At 58.2% G+C, this 15,796-nt stretch overlaps 1 protein-coding gene across 1 annotated transcript in view; it reads left to right on the forward strand.

The window, feature by feature from the left end:
* LOC124234288 (thrombospondin-type laminin G domain and EAR repeat-containing protein-like) overlaps positions 1–15,796 on the forward strand; it is a 67,450-nt gene that overhangs the window by 40,553 nt on the left and 11,101 nt on the right. Inside the window, exons 3-9 of the mRNA XM_046651571.1 lie at positions 1,580–1,818; positions 3,886–3,976; positions 4,986–5,142; positions 6,441–6,572; positions 7,302–7,528; positions 8,505–8,691; positions 9,806–10,035. Of these exons, the coding sequence (XP_046507527.1) occupies positions 1,580–1,818; positions 3,886–3,976; positions 4,986–5,142; positions 6,441–6,572; positions 7,302–7,528; positions 8,505–8,691; positions 9,806–10,035 (1,263 nt within the window). The remainder of the gene's footprint in view (positions 1–1,579; positions 1,819–3,885; positions 3,977–4,985; positions 5,143–6,440; positions 6,573–7,301; positions 7,529–8,504; positions 8,692–9,805; positions 10,036–15,796) is intronic.

The raw sequence follows: 15,796 nt of genomic DNA on the forward strand, positions 1-15,796 counted from the left end.
GAACATTTGTGAGAGTGAGTGACTGAGGAATCCCGAAGGGCAGTGGCCTCCCTCCTCTGGGCCGGGTCACCGGTGGGATTCCCGCCCTCGCCCAGGAAGGTCAGTGCCTGCTCAGGCTGTGCCAGAGACGTGACCACAGCGGTGTGGAGAGTCCCTGGTCCGAGGTGCCCTGCTGTGAAGTCAACTCCTTGCTGCCACCTGCCTCCGGTTCCCAGACAGCCTCCTAAGGATGTTGTCCTTGCTTTGTCATTTGCGGGCCTCCAAGCATCACATCCACTTCCTGAACGCTGTCACATGGGGAATTTCCCCTCCCTTCTGGCAAGTCCCAGTGCTACCTCCCACCAGGGAAACCAATGAGGCCATGTGTGTCCCCCTCAGCACCCAGAGTGGCAGAGGCCATATGACCAGGTGGACTTTGCTGAATTAAGCGTTAGAGTAAATATGAGGCCCATGGAGGGTTTCTCTTCTTTAGCGTTAGAGGCGCATGGAATTTGGGCAGAGACTTGCTAAAGAAAGATTATACTCTATAACTATTTTACATAGGTGCTTTGGCAGTGGATGTTTGATAACTTTCTATTTTTTACCCTTTTAACGTGTTAAGCTGGGAATTAATAGCTTCTAAGTTGCAATTACTTATAGTCAAGTATACACGGTTTCTGTACCGTCCAAGTAGGAAACTGATGTGTGGCTGGTTTTGCTGGCATTCTGAGATCACGATCTTGGTGGGTGGTGCACGGATTTTAATTGTGGTCAGATACGCGTAACACAAACTGTTTTTGAGTGGACAGCTCAGTGGCATTGAGTACATTCACATTGTTGCGCAACCATCACCACCATCCATCTCCAGACCTTTCCATCTTCCCAAACTGAAACTCTATCCCCATTAAACACTAACCCCCATCCACCTCCCCAGCCCCTGCCACCCACCCTTCTGCTTTCCCTCTCCATGAATCTGACTGCTATATGTACCTCATATAGGTGGAACCATGCAGTATTTCTCCTTTTGTGACTGGCTTATTCCACTTGGCGTAATGTTCTCAAGGCTCACCCATGCTGATGTCAGAACTTCCTTCCTTTTCAAGGTTGAATAATATTCCATTGTATGGATAGGCCACATTTGACTTAGCCACTCATTCTTCCATTGATGGACATTTAGGTGGCTTCTATATTTTGGCTGTTGTGAGTAATGCTGCTGTGAGCATGGGTGCATGACTATGCCCTTGGGATCCTGCTTTCAGTCCTTTGGGTACGTCCGCACAAGTAGAATTGCTGCGTCATATGGTAATTCAGTATAGATTTTTTGAGGGGCTGCCATAGTGTTTTCTATAACAGAAGAACCATTGTGTTGCACCAGCAGTGCACAAGGGCGCCAATTCCTCCACATCCTCGCCAGCACCTGCTATGTTCTGTTTTTCTGACAGTAGCCATGCTCACAGGTGCGAGTGGTGCATTTGGTTTGATCACAGACCGTGGGTGCTGCAGGAAATCCTGCAGCCGGGAGCCCCGCCCTCCCCTGGCTGTCTTTCCCCGCCGGTCCTCCCCTGCCCCCCTCACCCCCCGCCCGGGTCCTCTCTTGCAGAAGAACGAGTACCTGCTCGCGGTGGTGGCAGAGGACCGGGATGCGCTGCTGCTCGGCCTGCGCTACTCGCCCACCCAGCTGCACTTCCTGTTCCTCCGCGAGGACTCGGCCGGCGCTTGGCAGACCCGTGTGTCCTTCCGCAGTCCGACACTGATGGACAGCCAGTGGCACACGCTGGTCTTGGCCGTGTCTGAAGGATCCTTTTCCCTCACCACGGACTGCGGCCTTCCCGTGGACATGTAGGTACCAGGACGCCCGGAGAGGGTCGAATGTGTGTGTGCTGTCCGACAAGACGGGTCCAGAGTGGCCGGGCCAGGTGCCCCTCTCGTGGTGCCGTGTGAGCCCGGCCTGGGGGCACAGCCCAGCACCCCCCGGCGCGGGGTCAGGCTGGTGGGGAAACAATCGTTAGGAACCACCCGCTGAGGCGGGGGCGCCAGGGCCATCGTCAGAACCTGGGGTCAACCCTGCCCCCAGCAAGGCCCCGGTGGGGCAGGGGCGAATGCTGGAGGAGGGCATCTAGAGGAAGCTGAGGCCTGGGTCGGAGTCCAGGCTGGGTGAAGGGGACTCGACCAGGAGAAGAGTGTTGTTACCATCAGCAAGAGGCGGTAGGGGTCGTAAAGCCCACAGGCGCCAGATCCAACCTGCGCTGCAGCCGGGATTAAGACCCCGTGCTTGCTTTGACTCTCAACGCGGTCATTTAACCTATGACTTGCTTTCCTCTTCTGGGATGAGCCAGTAAATCGTCACTAAAACCCTAAATAACCGTGCAGAATAGTCCCTAGTAGCTTTGACGTGACCCCAGGCACTCGAAGCCCGAGTTCATGTCTGGTCCTCGTGGTCGCCTGGTTCCCATGGCCTGGAAGCCAGTCGGCTGGACTAGGGAACGGTGAGTCCCTGCAGCCCGGCCAGTGGATGGTGACCCACGTCGGCCCTCAGCTCCCATCCTTGCCCAGTGGGGCTGGCGATTCTTTCTTTTTAATCACAAATGGTCCAGTTTATGTTGAATCTATCATTATTCCAAACATTAATTTCAAAGGCAGACTCTTATTCTGCTTTGTTATTATGTAACTTATTCCATAATAAAAAGAATACTTAACATTTATACACTTTGTTTAAACACGTCTTTATCACAGCCCTCCCCCACCATGTCCCCAAATTCATCGGGGCCTGTATGGGGGCGGGGGATGACTTCTCAGAGAGCCAGCAGTGAGGACAGCTCTGTGATGGAGCGGATGCAGGAGGCCAAGTGGGTGGGGGATGAGGAGCTGGGGCTGGAGCCGATGGTGGCCAAGGAGGAACGTAGGCCCCGAGGCCAGACATCAGAGGCCTCCTAGGCATCATGGAGGGCACACACCAGGACTCAGGAGGCCGGGGAGCTGTGCTCGGAGCACAGGACACTCTGGAACAGCGGCCAGGAGCTGACCTCGCCACGGCCAGCTACAGCCAGACGGCAAAGATTGGAAGGAGCAGGTGCTTCTACAAGAGGATGTGGCATGGTGGCCTGAGAGGGCCTACGCAGCCAGGAGAAAGCCTGTGCCTGGCTTTTCCACCCCAGAGGCTCTGGCCACACTGTCCCCTCCAGCAGGGCACCCGCCTTCTCCCTGTCCCCACATGCACCTGCACATCCAGACCCGCCTCCAGCCGTGAATTCCAGAGGTTCCCGGGTCACCATCAAGGCGAATCCTGTCCTGCCCTGACACCATCTGTCCCCTCCCGGGCTCGGTGGAGGGCAGGCAGGCCAGGCACCCCGTGCAGGTAGGAGCCACTAAAGGCTCCTGTGAGACAGAGAAGAGCCACAGCACACCTCTCGGCACACGCTTTTGCTGAAGACCTGTGTCCTGGGGTGAAGAACGTCCCCCCAGTTCACACCCACCAGAACCTGTGACGGGACACGAGGTCTTTGCAGCTGTGATCAGGTTAAGCTGAGGTCACACTGTGGGCCCTGATCCAGACAACTGGTGTCCTTATGAGGAGAGGAGAAGGGGCACAGAGGAGAAGCCGTGCGACGACGGGGCAGAGAGCAGGGTGATGCTGACATGAGCCAGGAACGCCGAAGCCCCCAGAGTTGGGAGAGAAAGGGAGGGTCTTCTCAGAGCCTCCAGGGGGAGCGCGGCCCTGCCCGCACCTTGACTTTGGAATGCTGGCCCCAGGACTACCGGAGAACACGTTTCTCTTGTTTTAGCCGCCCAGCCTGTGTGCTCTGCCATGGCCGCCCCTGGACACTGGTCCGTCCCTGCCCTTTTCTACATAAACGGGCAGCCACCCTGCTCTCCCATGGCCCTAAAACCCTCCTCCAATGTTTTCAGAATGGCTGACGTGCCCTTCCCGGCCACCCTATCCATGCAAGGAGCCCGGTTCTTCATCGGCAGCCGGAGGAGGACCAAAGGCCTGTTCACGGTAGGTATGGAGGGGGCCGCCGGCCTGGCCCTCTCAACACCTGTGCTCATGGGGGGCTGTCACCACAGGTCTGTCGCTACGACCTCATGCTGTGATTCATCAGATTGTTGTGTGTGCTAAATGGAAATGGTAAACATGAGGGCACAGTGGAGCCCCACACGCCATGCAGACGCCCACCACAGGGCCTTTGCACTCACTGTTCTCTCCTCCGGGCACACTCATCCCCACTGCTACCTCGGCTTACCCCTACGCTCTGGGCCCTGTCCTGTCCTCTCACCATGGAGGCTTCCCCACCACTCTGAGAAGGTGACCCCACACCCAGCCCGCCCAGCCCCTCCTCTGGGTGTCTTTTCTCCATAGCCCTGACCACCTGCAGACCAGCTGTGTGTTTGCTCATTGTCTGTCTTTCCTCTGGAATGTGGGGTGAGAGGGGGGAGGTGGACCTCCTTCCATCACAGTGGGGGATTTTGTTTCCTGCTGTCTCCAGTGCTAGAACCATGCCAGAGGCATTGTAGGGGCTCTGTGAATATTTATTGATGGCGTGCTTGGATGGATGGATGGATGGATGGGTGGTTGAGTAGATGGGTAGGTGGGTGCGTGGGTGGATGCATAGGTGGGTGGACGGATAGATGGATGGGTGGATGGGTAGATGGGTAGGTGGATGGGTGGGTGGGTGGATGGATGGTGAACGGTTGAGTAGATGGACGTAAGGATGGATATATGAATGGACGGATAACAAATGGATGAGCATTGTAGCTGGTTACTCTGGGTAAGTCCGCAGGAAAACTCCCTTCTGTGGTTTAATTACCTTAGAATGGTGTACAGACCTCCACCATTGCTCCCAATCCCCTCCCATAACCATATGCAGCCTCTTCTCTCCGTGCTCTAGAGAGGGTTGGATGCCCCTCCCCCACTCGCACCCCTCCCTCGGGGTCTGCACAGGCTGAGCCCAGCGGTCCCCAGCCCCTCTAGCAACACGGGTCTGAAGGCGCTGTGCTTCTCTCTGCAGGGCCTGCTGAGGCAGCTGGTCCTGCTGCCTGGCTCAGATGCCACACCCAGGCTGTGCCCCTGCAGGAACGCCGAGTTCGCCTTGCTGTCCATCCCCCGCATCCTGCGGGGTTTCACAGGGAAGCCAGAAGAGAATGAGGTGCTAAGATATCCCTATGGTTAGTAGGCCACAGCCACCGGCTCCCCCACGTGAGTGGTGTCCCAAGCGCCCTGTCACTTCCCACCCTCTCCCGGGCACAGGGACAGGAGGGCAGCTGTTACATTGACCAAGGGAACGCTTGGGGTGAATGCAGCCGGGCCCAGGGGAGGCAGACCAGGGGGTCAGACACACCAGCGTCATCTGCCCTTCCTCTGGAGGGCTCCCACAGCGGCCGTCCAGCCCCCGTCCGGACAGTGCCTTTGATGGGCCGCTCATTCTGCCTGGAACCCCGGGCGTTCGCTGACCTAGACTTCCTTCCCTTGAGCCTCTCACTCCCACCTGCTGCCTGTTTTGCCCCTAAAGCAGCATTTGGGGCCCTTTCTCCCCATCCCTCTCCGATAGGTTTCCAAACCTCAGCCCTGGCTCCCCGACCTTCAGGAGGTACATTTCTATTTTCCGTACCCTCCCCAGCCCGGACGGTCCCTGGCTCTGCTTTCTCTAGTCTGTGTTTGCATCTTCCCAATGCAAAGTTACCGTGTTGACTGTTTATTTAAACCACATGCCCCACCCTCACCACTCAGCAAGGTGGGGAGACAGCCGACCCGCTGAGCCTCGCAGTCCTTGCTTCGCAAGCTCAGGGAGCCCCCTCTCCAGCACGTCTGCCCCTCACAATCTAGTCCTGGAATGGTGCTTCCAAATTCTCAGAGACACGGGGCTCCGCTGTAACTGGAAGGAGACTCGCGGGGGCAGGAGTTGGACCCCAGGCCTCTGCTGGGCACAACGAGAGGTGAAGGACGTGCTCAGTGTCACAGCCTGGCTGTCGCGACCCGGCCGCAGCGTGGATGTCGCTGTACTGTGGCCAAGTAGCAGCATTAGGACGTATGAGCTTGACCTGAGATGGAGGCAGAATTACAAGAAGTGATGGGGTCAGAATGCCACAAAACCAAGCAAAACGGAAGTTTAAATTAACTTGTGCCAGTAAGTAATAGACATGAGATGGGAGCAAGGCCACACCTTGATCCTAAGGATTTTCAGAAGCTAAGGACCCAAGGGAAGACATGCTGCCTTCTGGAGCGGCAGGGAGGCGGACGTGCAGGGAGCACCGCAGCCTCCTGCCGCGCAGATGCCCCAGGGCAGCCACGTGCTCTCCTGGTCTCACCTGCCTCCCTGAAACCTCGGTTAAGACCGCTGAGCGGTTCCTCACAGTCCAGCAGGCAAAGGCAAGGCAGGACCGCCTGGGCAGGGTCTATCTCCTGACCCGTCTCCCTCCAGGGAGCATGTCCCCACTGGATACTCATCTTCCTTGTCTCTCCCCAGAAACCGACATGAAGGTGACACTGGGATCCCGACCTCCCTGTACCAAATTGGAGGATGCCCAGTTCTGGTTTGACGCCAGCAGGAGGGGGCTATACCTGTGCGTGGGCAGCGAGTGGGTCTCTGTGTTAGCAGGTGAGGAGGGCAAGGTGGTCGTGGCCCCAGGGCTCTGGGGTTTAGGGGCTCTTCTCTGAGCCAGCCTGACTTAGGAATGGCAAACGACCCCCATCCTGGGTGGGACCCGGGGGCAGGCAGGGCTCGTCCTCTCTCACATGGTCCCACGCTGGGGAAGAGCACGGGTCTCCCCGTGGGGGCTGGCCTCCCTCGTAGGCCCTGCCGGCCTCCTCACTCCCTGTCTGCCAGCTCTGATCACAGATTCTGTGCGGTGGTGCCTGAGTGTTCCTCTCAGAGTGGTACTGTTCACAGCAAGCCCTTTCAGCAGCCCAGTCCTGTTCATGGGAAGGGCGAGTGGAGGCTGCTGCGGATGCTCTGGGTGGGCTGTCCGCAGGAAATGGGAACTGCCTCCAGCTGGTCCGGCGGCGAGCTCTTGACTCGACTCTAGTTCACTTTAGGGCACAACCTTTGATAGAAGCAACGGGTGTGAGAAACATCTAATAAGGACCCAACATAGCCATTCCATCCGATCTGTATCAGTGGGGGGGCTCTCTAGATCCTAAACCCACGCAGGAGCCAACAGCCTTCTCTGACTGACCTCTCCGTGAGTGAGGAACCGAGCTCTGGGTGACTCGCCCTTTGTGAAAGTGACGCCCATCGCTAATGCTCCCTGGGGTCCTGCTCCCAGGACGGTCCATCCAGGCTTCCATTCTGGGGAGCGTTAACCAGTCTCAATATTTCTGTCACAAGCCGAAGAAAAACTGGACTATGTGGAAGAGCATCAGAGCCTGTTCACCAACTCGGAGACACTGGGCATCGAGGTCTTTGTCATCCCTGAGGCCGGGCTCTTTGTAGCAACTGCCAATCGGAAGACCACCTCTGCCATCTACAAATGGACCGACGGGAAGTTCGCCTCGTACCAGAACATCCGCACGCACCAAGCTCAGTCCTGGAGACATTTCACCATCGGGAAAAGGGCAAGTGTGCATTTGGTGACTTCCTTGATCTTTTTTATCTTGGAAAAACCCAGAGTCCGAAGACTGGGGCTCCATACATAGATTCTAGGGGGAAAAGTATTCCTCTTGGTTTCAAAAGCCTTATTCAGCTTCTAAATGGCTTTCAAAGTCAGACGCTCAGCTGCCTCTCTAAATCCAGGGGTAGATGGCAGTGTCCTAGGGCGCCTTCCCCTGCCTGCGCCCCAAATCGCTCACTCACCAGCACGTGTGTGCCGAGCGCAGCCCTGTCCGCACCTTGGCCGCCCTCGCCTCAGCTCCCACTGGTGGTGGGTGAGTGATCCAGACAGACACAGCTCGGCTCTCCCTCAGCTCACAGCCACCACAGTCCTGCTGTGCTCCAATCCAACATGGGGAAGGAATGACCAACTCTCTTGTTTTTCAATTGATGCCATTTTAAAACTGTATTTTTTCATTATAAAAACTGTACATCAAAGAAAAAGTGGGAAAAACCTTCTGTCCCATCGCCCAGGCAGATGCAGGGTTCACTTTGAGCTCACTCACTTCCGGGCACAGCATGCGCATCCTACCTGCCAAGCTCTGGCTCCCGTTATAACCACACAGGCGAGCGATCTTGCCTCCTGGTCACGTCACATTCGGGGCATTCCCGGTTGTACTCTGCTGCGGAACAAACACCTGGTTCCTGCGGGAGAGCAGGGCGTTAAGACTTTCCACTCCTCCAGGTGATGAAGACCATTTTTGTGCATAGGGCTTTTCCTGAGTTTGGGAGATAGAAATGGAAGTAAAGGGCTGGGGAATACGGACACACTGAAGGGTCTTAAACATAATCAGCAGATCCGGGGACAGTGAGGGTCTCCCGGGCCACCCCGAGGCCATCGGTAACGGCCGTTTGGACAGAGACGCTGATGTTCAGGAGCCGTTAGCGCCTGACCGCTCACACCGATCACGAGAACCGAGCATCCCGGGTCCTCTCTTTCAGATCTTCCTGGCCGTGGCCAACTTTGAACCGAATGAAAAGGGTCAGGAGTTCTCCGTCATTTACAAATGGAGCCAGAGAAAACTGAGGTTCACGCCGTACCAGAGGGTCCCCACCCACAGCGCCCGCGACTGGGAGGCCTTCCAGGTGGCTGGGGAGTACTTCCTCGCTGTGGCCAACCATCGGGAAGGTAGGGGCTGTGGCCTTTGACCCGAAAGGAAACCATCCCGGGGCTGGGCATGACTCGCCTGAGGGTTCTTTTTCATCAATAACGATAAGGGGCTGGCTCCGTGGCCGAGTGGTTAAGTTCGCGCGCTCCGCTGCAGCAGCCCAGGGTTCGGATCCTGGGCGCGGACATGGCACCACTCGTCAGGCCACGTTGAGGCGGCGTCCCACATCCCACAACTAGAAGGACCTGCAACTAAGATATACAACTATGTACGGGGGGGTTGGGAAGATAAAGCAGGAAAAAAAAAAAAAGATTGGCAACAGTTGTTAGCTCAGGTGCCAATCTTTAAAAAAAAATAAAATAAAATAACGATAAACCACACCTGGTCCAATTCCTCGGGCTTGGCTATCTGACAGTGGAGTCCAAGGGTGAACACACCTGAGCACCTGCTCACCTGTCCAGGTAGGAAGACAGACCCGCAGTCTGTGTGGGGACCTGCCCAGCACAGACTGCCTCCTTTGAAACTAACCAACTGACCTCCCCTTGGGAGGGGTCTGGCTGAAAGAGACGCGACGGTATTTGGCAGCAGGCCCAGAGTTAGGGAGAGGATGCTGGTGTGGATGGCCATACTAGGAGGGTGGCTAGAAGGACGCAGGAACTTATTTCCCCCAGAACAGGCTCATCAGATCTGGACACAAACTGTGTGTGATGCGTGGGTGGGCAGGGGAGACAGGCCTGGGAGGGGCTCGGATACCTGGTTTCTTGGCCAGTGACTGCCCTGAGTGACCGCAGCGAGCCAGTCTGTAACTCAAGGGGCGGACGGGGTCTGAGTGGCTGCTGGCCCTGTGGGGCACATCTGGCCCAGCCCTCCCTGGGCTCCACAGGGGGAGAGCAAAGGGGATGCTGGGCAATGTGAGAGGTGAGGCTGGGGTCATCACTGGGGGAGTGGGGAGTGTGGAGGAGAGTGCAGGGATGAGCAGGGCCATGACCTGAGTGCTGCCCTGTCAGGCTTGGCTGGACCAAACAGGCCACAGGGGCCCTGGGGCAGGGCCCAGGGTGGGCCAGGGTTCCGCCAAAGCTGCTACAAGGCTGTGGAAGCCTGCTTCCTCCCTGAACACAGCCTCTTGGCTTCCAGGTGACAACCACAACATCAACAGCGTCATCTACAAGTGGAACCCAAGGACCCGCCTCTTCGAGACCAACCAGACCATCGCCACCTCTGGCGCCTACGACTGGGAGTTCTTCACTGTGGGGCCCTACTCCTTCCTGGCGGTCGCCAATGCCTTCAACGGCACATCCACCAAGGTGCTCTCCCACCTGTACGTCTGGCTCGTCGGCTCCTTCCAGCTCTTTCAGTCTTTCCAGGTGAGGAGCCGGACGTGAGCTCTGTGTTTGCCACCCCGCCTCGCGTCAGATCCGGCACCACTGCCTGGTGTCTGCGGTGCAGCTGCTGGAGACAGGTGACACGGGACCTGGGGACCCAGTGAGACAGGACCAGCGTCCAGCTCGGGACCCTCCACCCCAGACTCCTCACCTGGGGCGCCTACCCCTGTATAAGGCTCAGGCCGAGCTCAGGTTGCCCCAAATATAGCCTCTGTTACCCCAAGTACAGCCCGAGGATCCCTGAAATGAGGGGGTGCCATGGCTCTGCCCCTCCTCTGGCCTGGAGCTTTCCTGGCAGCACCAGGTGCTCAGGCAGGCCTCCTGGTGCCTGGGCAGGCCCTGTGGTCTGACCCGCCTTCAGGTGGGCCTTGGGCTCCTGCCCTGGGGCAGCTGGGCTGCTCACCTCTGACCTGGCCACATGGCGGGGGAGAGGACTGGCACATTCTACTTTCCCTTCAGACCTGGAGGGTCCATAGCTGCTTCCCGTTGCCATGGGCTGGCGGGTGAGACCTTTGAGTCGAGGCAGCGAGAAACATTTGTTAGGATGGGGCAGTGCTGGCAGCCCCATGAACTGCACGTGTCCTGGTTAGTGTGACAAGAGCTGTGAAGGGAAGCACAGCGCTAGGTTGGGACACTTGCCCATCAAGGGCCATCCGGGCAGGGGCTGGCTGCCCATCCATTTCCTGAGGGTCCAGGGTGCTGTTCCCATAGATGGGCGCCATAGGGGAGGAGAGTGGCTGGGGTGGGGTGTCATTCTCGGCAGCCATTCTCCTTCCTAACGGTCCCGGGAGGTGAGCCGTGACAGCGGCGCTTGCTTGCTGAACAATGGCCACGTAAAGCGGCCGTGCCAAGAGCTTGATCCACTCAGTCCTCCCAGCCACCCCGTGAGGTCAGCTTGGCCACGAGTCCCCTTCCACACAGGGAAGCAGAGGCTCAGAGCTTAGGAGGCTGCTCCCGGCAGAGTGGGGATCGGAACCCAGGTGGTGTGATGCCGTCGACCGGTCGGCGTTGGGCAGTGTCTTTCTCAAACGCCAGTTCCCTGCATTGTATTCCTCATCACTGGAGCACCTTACGGATGCCCAGACTCCAGAAAACCACACGGCCGTCTTGGGTTGGGTACCAACGTGCTTGGGTGAGCAATGACTGATTTGAAGAGCGTTCAGCAATGGGCTGGTCTGGGGTCTGCCTATCGGGTGACGGAATCTCTGACGGGAGTTAGACCCCAGGCCTGTGAGATTGGAGACGCAAAAGCATCTAGGGGCTGGTGGCGGGCCAGGCAAACCTACGGGAGGTAAAATCAGGATTCCCAAGGAGGTCTCGACAAGCGAGGACGGTGGCATCGGGCAGCAGCAAAAGGGCCATGTGGAGGCCTGGCAGGTGGTGCAAGCCACAGGCTGACGGCAGTTCCTGTGGAAACCCCATGGGCTCTAAATTAATCGCATGTGTCATCAGGGTCAATGGGTGTCCAGAAAGCCAATGGGATGGTGGGCAGCCCTCCAGCGAGTGTTCCCAGCCCGAGGAGGGGGTTTCAGGTGCTTGCACATCCGGAGCCTGGCACACTGGGGAGTGTTCAAGGAGGCAACCAGAATCTGGAAGAGATTTGAAACATATCGCACGAGTGACAACCGCAGGAACTGAAGATTTTGTTCTGAAAGAAGATTCGGGGTGATTGTTTCTAAGTATCTAACGGACAAGCCGGGGGGCGGGAGAGCAGACCTCTGTGGGGCCCTGGGAGCCCTCCATCAGGCAGATGGGAGATGCAAAAGCGTGTCAGGGCCCCGGAGGGAGGATTACGGGAAAAGAGGAAGACTCCTTGGACACACGTGGGCTGGACCACTTGAGGACACGGAGAATGCACTGACTGCAGGTGAACAGACGCCGTGGACCCCAAGAGGGCACTGAGGACACGCCGTCCGCAGAGCAGGAGAGAGGGCTCAGGGAAGGGCAGGCCCAGTGAGGAGCCGGGAGACGTCAGTACATGCAGGGTTGGGGATGTTCCTCCCCCAGAAGGGAAAGCAGAGGGAGGGAGGGGTTTAGGAAGAAGCAATTAGGAACTCGTTGAAAAGCAACCTTAGGCGGCACGCAGGGTCCCCATGTGAAGCGAGCCCCTATCTTGGTCCTAGACCCTACAGGCGGGCGTGAAGAGAGGATGCCAAAGCTATCCACCAGGAGCCCAGGCAGGGGCAGCTCTATCGTCAGCTCCGTCAGGCTGCTGCTCCCAAATAAGCAAGACCCAGTGGCGGGGGCCCACCCCTGCGCTGGGGACATGGTTTTCTCCATCCCTGACAGCCCCATTCCAGAACCCCTGGAATGTCCACGGATGGCAACCTTTCTCGTTTCCCTTTTTGAAAAGCCTTTCTGCCATTTACAGAGATTTTTAGAGGGAGGTCTGTGGCTGCACGTGCTCAGCAGGCTCGTGATTCCGTCTCAGACCCATTTCCCAGATGAGAAAGCTGAGGCTGGGGAGCGAGGGGACCTGGCTGGGACATATGTGGTAAATGGAGCAGCCAGTCATCTGCAGATGTCCTTGCATCCATCCAAGGTCCCTCCTCCAGGCCTGTGCCATCGAGATGGAGTCCGGAGTCTGGTCTGTGACTGAAGGACTCCCTGGATGTGTCCCTTACTCGAGTCATGGTGTCTCCTCTTCTTGCCCACATGTGGCTCGTCCCTGTGACAGACTGCCGGCTCTTCATCCAGAGGAGATCAGGATGAGACGCTGAGCTTTGCGGAGCAGACACCCCCAGGGTCTCAGCTGGAAGGCAGGTAGAGGAGTTCTCAGAGTGTGGTTACAGGACTCCATCCTGGGCGACACTATAGCGGGAGACAAGCCTGCCTGGAAGGTGGTGGCCACTCTGCGTCTTCAGGCGGCACCTGAGAGGGGCTCCCATCTGCGCCCCGCCTGGCCATGGGCCCTGGACACAGTGGGTGTCCTCAGCAGCGAGGCCGGCGCAGAGGGACAGAATGGGGCCAGTGGAGCCAAGACCAAGGCCTGTCTGGGCTAGATGACCCAAAGGAGAGCAGGCCAAAGGGTGTGACATTGACCTGAAAGAAACATCCAGAAAGACGACCATGAGGGAGCACCTCTCCAGCCCCTCAGGCAGCACTGTCCCAGGAGCCGGAACTCTGGGGGCTACAGGCGACCTGCCTGGGGCGCTGCTGTCGCTCACACCCCTTTGCACCCTGCCTGAAGGCTGCCTTCTCTCACAAGCCACGTCTCTTCACACCTCATCAGTTCCTCAAAACCCACACAATTCCACCTCCATGTTCTGCCAGTGTTTTTCATCTTGTGTTTAAGCCCTGTAGGTCCTGGAGATGCCTTAATGTGTTTACTGTTGGTTTGAGGGTTTGCAGCATCTTTCATGACCCTGAGCTTTGAGGCAGGAGAGGCCGGGCGCTTTGAAAGCATGCGTGTGTGGAGAGGGGCCAACCTTGCAGACAGCCTTTCTAGAGGGCTCAGCAGGCGCCGGGTGCGGGCGAGTGGGTGCAGAGCTGTGCACACAGACTGCGCTGGGAGGGTGAGGCAGGGCCCGGGGCCGGGGATGAGTTCAGCTCACAGGAAGGCCCGGCCACGCTGGGTTTGCAGCCCACATGTGAGTGGGAGGCTGGCTGCCCACCCTGCCCTACCCTCTAGGTCTCCCCACCTCTCCCCAGGAATTCTAGAACTTTCTCCAGGTGGCAGGGACCAAGGCTCCAGCAATGTGGCCTCACCATCTTAGACCAAAGGAGGCCCGAGCCGGGTGTGTCCAGGAAGGAACAGGCTCCATCCGTGGGAGATCCAGCTCCTGGGAGTTCTGCTCCCCGAGGGACTGGCTATGGAGTCTGTGGTCACCGTCATCAAACGTAGACCCAGAATGAGGGGCCGAGGGGAGGGGACAGGTACTGCGGGGGAGGGAAGACTCTGGGTTTGTTGCCTGGGAGGCAGGGCTGACGAAGTGAGGACCAGGAGCAGCGGGAGCTGTGGGGCAGGAGGGCCGCTGAGTGCCCAGGGGGCTCGAAGGAGAGGGTCAGCGAAGCCCGGAGGAGGCACGAGTTGGGGCAGGCGGGGGACGGGCAGAGGCGCTGGCCAGAATTTTCAGCAGCTCTTCGGGGCCGCGCAGGGGGTGAAGCTGTGGGCCTGTTGGAAGCTTAGGCTCCACCACGGATGTAAATGTCCAGACACAAGTGAGAAGGAAGAGGCAAGAGTTGGGTTCAGACCACTCTCTATAGGGCGGTGGGGAGCGCTCCTCAGTGGTCAGCACTGCCCGGGTGACCCTGGGAGGGACCAGCTCAGCCCTGCAGGTGCTCACGAGGTTGAGGAGCTTTCTCCTGTGACTCCTCTTTGTGCTGTGAGGGGGGACCCGGTAGGGGCCCAGGCAGCCTGGGGGAGGACCAGTCTGCGGTCGGTTAAATCCAATGATGCGAACCCACTGATCCGGAGGGCTGACTAAGGGACTTGAGCATCCGCGGAGCAGGTCTGGAGGAGCTGCCAACTCAGGGAGAGCTCAAGGGGCACCCAGAAGTTGGCCGGGGAGCATGCCACACCCCCAGCCTCCCAGGATGGGACCCCCCCCCCACCTTAGCCAACACCCACAGTGAGGATGGCAGCACACCCCCAGGGCCCTTGGGTGCAGCCTGCCTTCCCCTGGCAGTGCACAGCTCCCCTCAACGCCCCCGGCACTCCCAGACCTTAATTCTTTGCTCCACCAAAGCCAGAACCCAACCCTCCTGGCCCAGAAACTAACCCATTCATTACCGGGAGCCACCCACCCTTGAGGGAAGCTGTCAGGGGCTCCAGGGGCTGCAGGCTGCCAAGACAAGGAAGCACCATCATCCCTGCAAGGTGTTCCAGAGCCGGGCAGGGCTCCAGGGGAATTCCGATCAGGAGGGAGGGAAGGGCCTGCCCGGCCCGGCAGGTGCCTGGCCACCTGGCTCCAACAGGGTTGCCAGGGCTGTTTGATGTGGAGATTTCTTCTTCTCTCCCCGTTGAGTCCCTAATGTGCTTGGAATCCAGGAGCAGCCTGACAGCAGGCCCCAGGCCAGTACACCCCTGCCCAGGCTGGTGCAGCCCTGCGGGGACTCTCCACCCTCTCACTTCCGAGGAGGAGGAGCTGGCCTCTGGCTGAGGTGCAGTGCTCACCCGACTCTGCGAGGGGCTTCTGACAGCCCATGACTGGGAGCCAGCAAGGCCCCACGCAGGTCTCTGCCAGCCTCCGCCAGATAAAATACAGGACGCCCAGTTCAATCTGAATTCCAGATAGACAACGAATAATTTTTTTAAAAAAGCACGTCCCAAGTATTGCATGGGATACGCATAGACTGAAAAATCCACATTTATCAGAAATTCCAATTGAACGGGTACCCCTGTATTTGCTGTTTCAAGCGGCCGACCCTGCTGGGCAAAGGAGCAGAGGCAGGATGAGAGCCCCTGTAAGCCAGGCCCGTGTCGATGCTCCTCCACGGTCACTCCCTCGTCCCTTCTCCTCGCCTCTGGACCTCTTCTCCCTGTGCTCCCAAAGCCCCCACACTGCCTCCTCGGCCCCCCACCTGTGTGCCCCTCCACGCTGGGGCTCAAGACAAGCGAGCTGAGAGTGGAGTAAAGTAGCTCAGAGCTGGAAGGAAGTCCTGGAGATCTGGAGGAGAGCCCCTCCTCAGACCAGCTCCTGGCCCGTGTTGTGTGTCCTATGTGCACAGGTGCATGTAGGTGTCTGTATACACATGTGTGTGCAGGTGTATGCACATGTATACCCATGTGCACTGTGCATGG

This window comes from Equus quagga, unplaced genomic scaffold, assembly GCF_021613505.1.
Source record: "Equus quagga isolate Etosha38 unplaced genomic scaffold, UCLA_HA_Equagga_1.0 73442_RagTag, whole genome shotgun sequence".
NCBI classification, from domain to species: domain Eukaryota; kingdom Metazoa; phylum Chordata; class Mammalia; order Perissodactyla; family Equidae; genus Equus; species Equus quagga.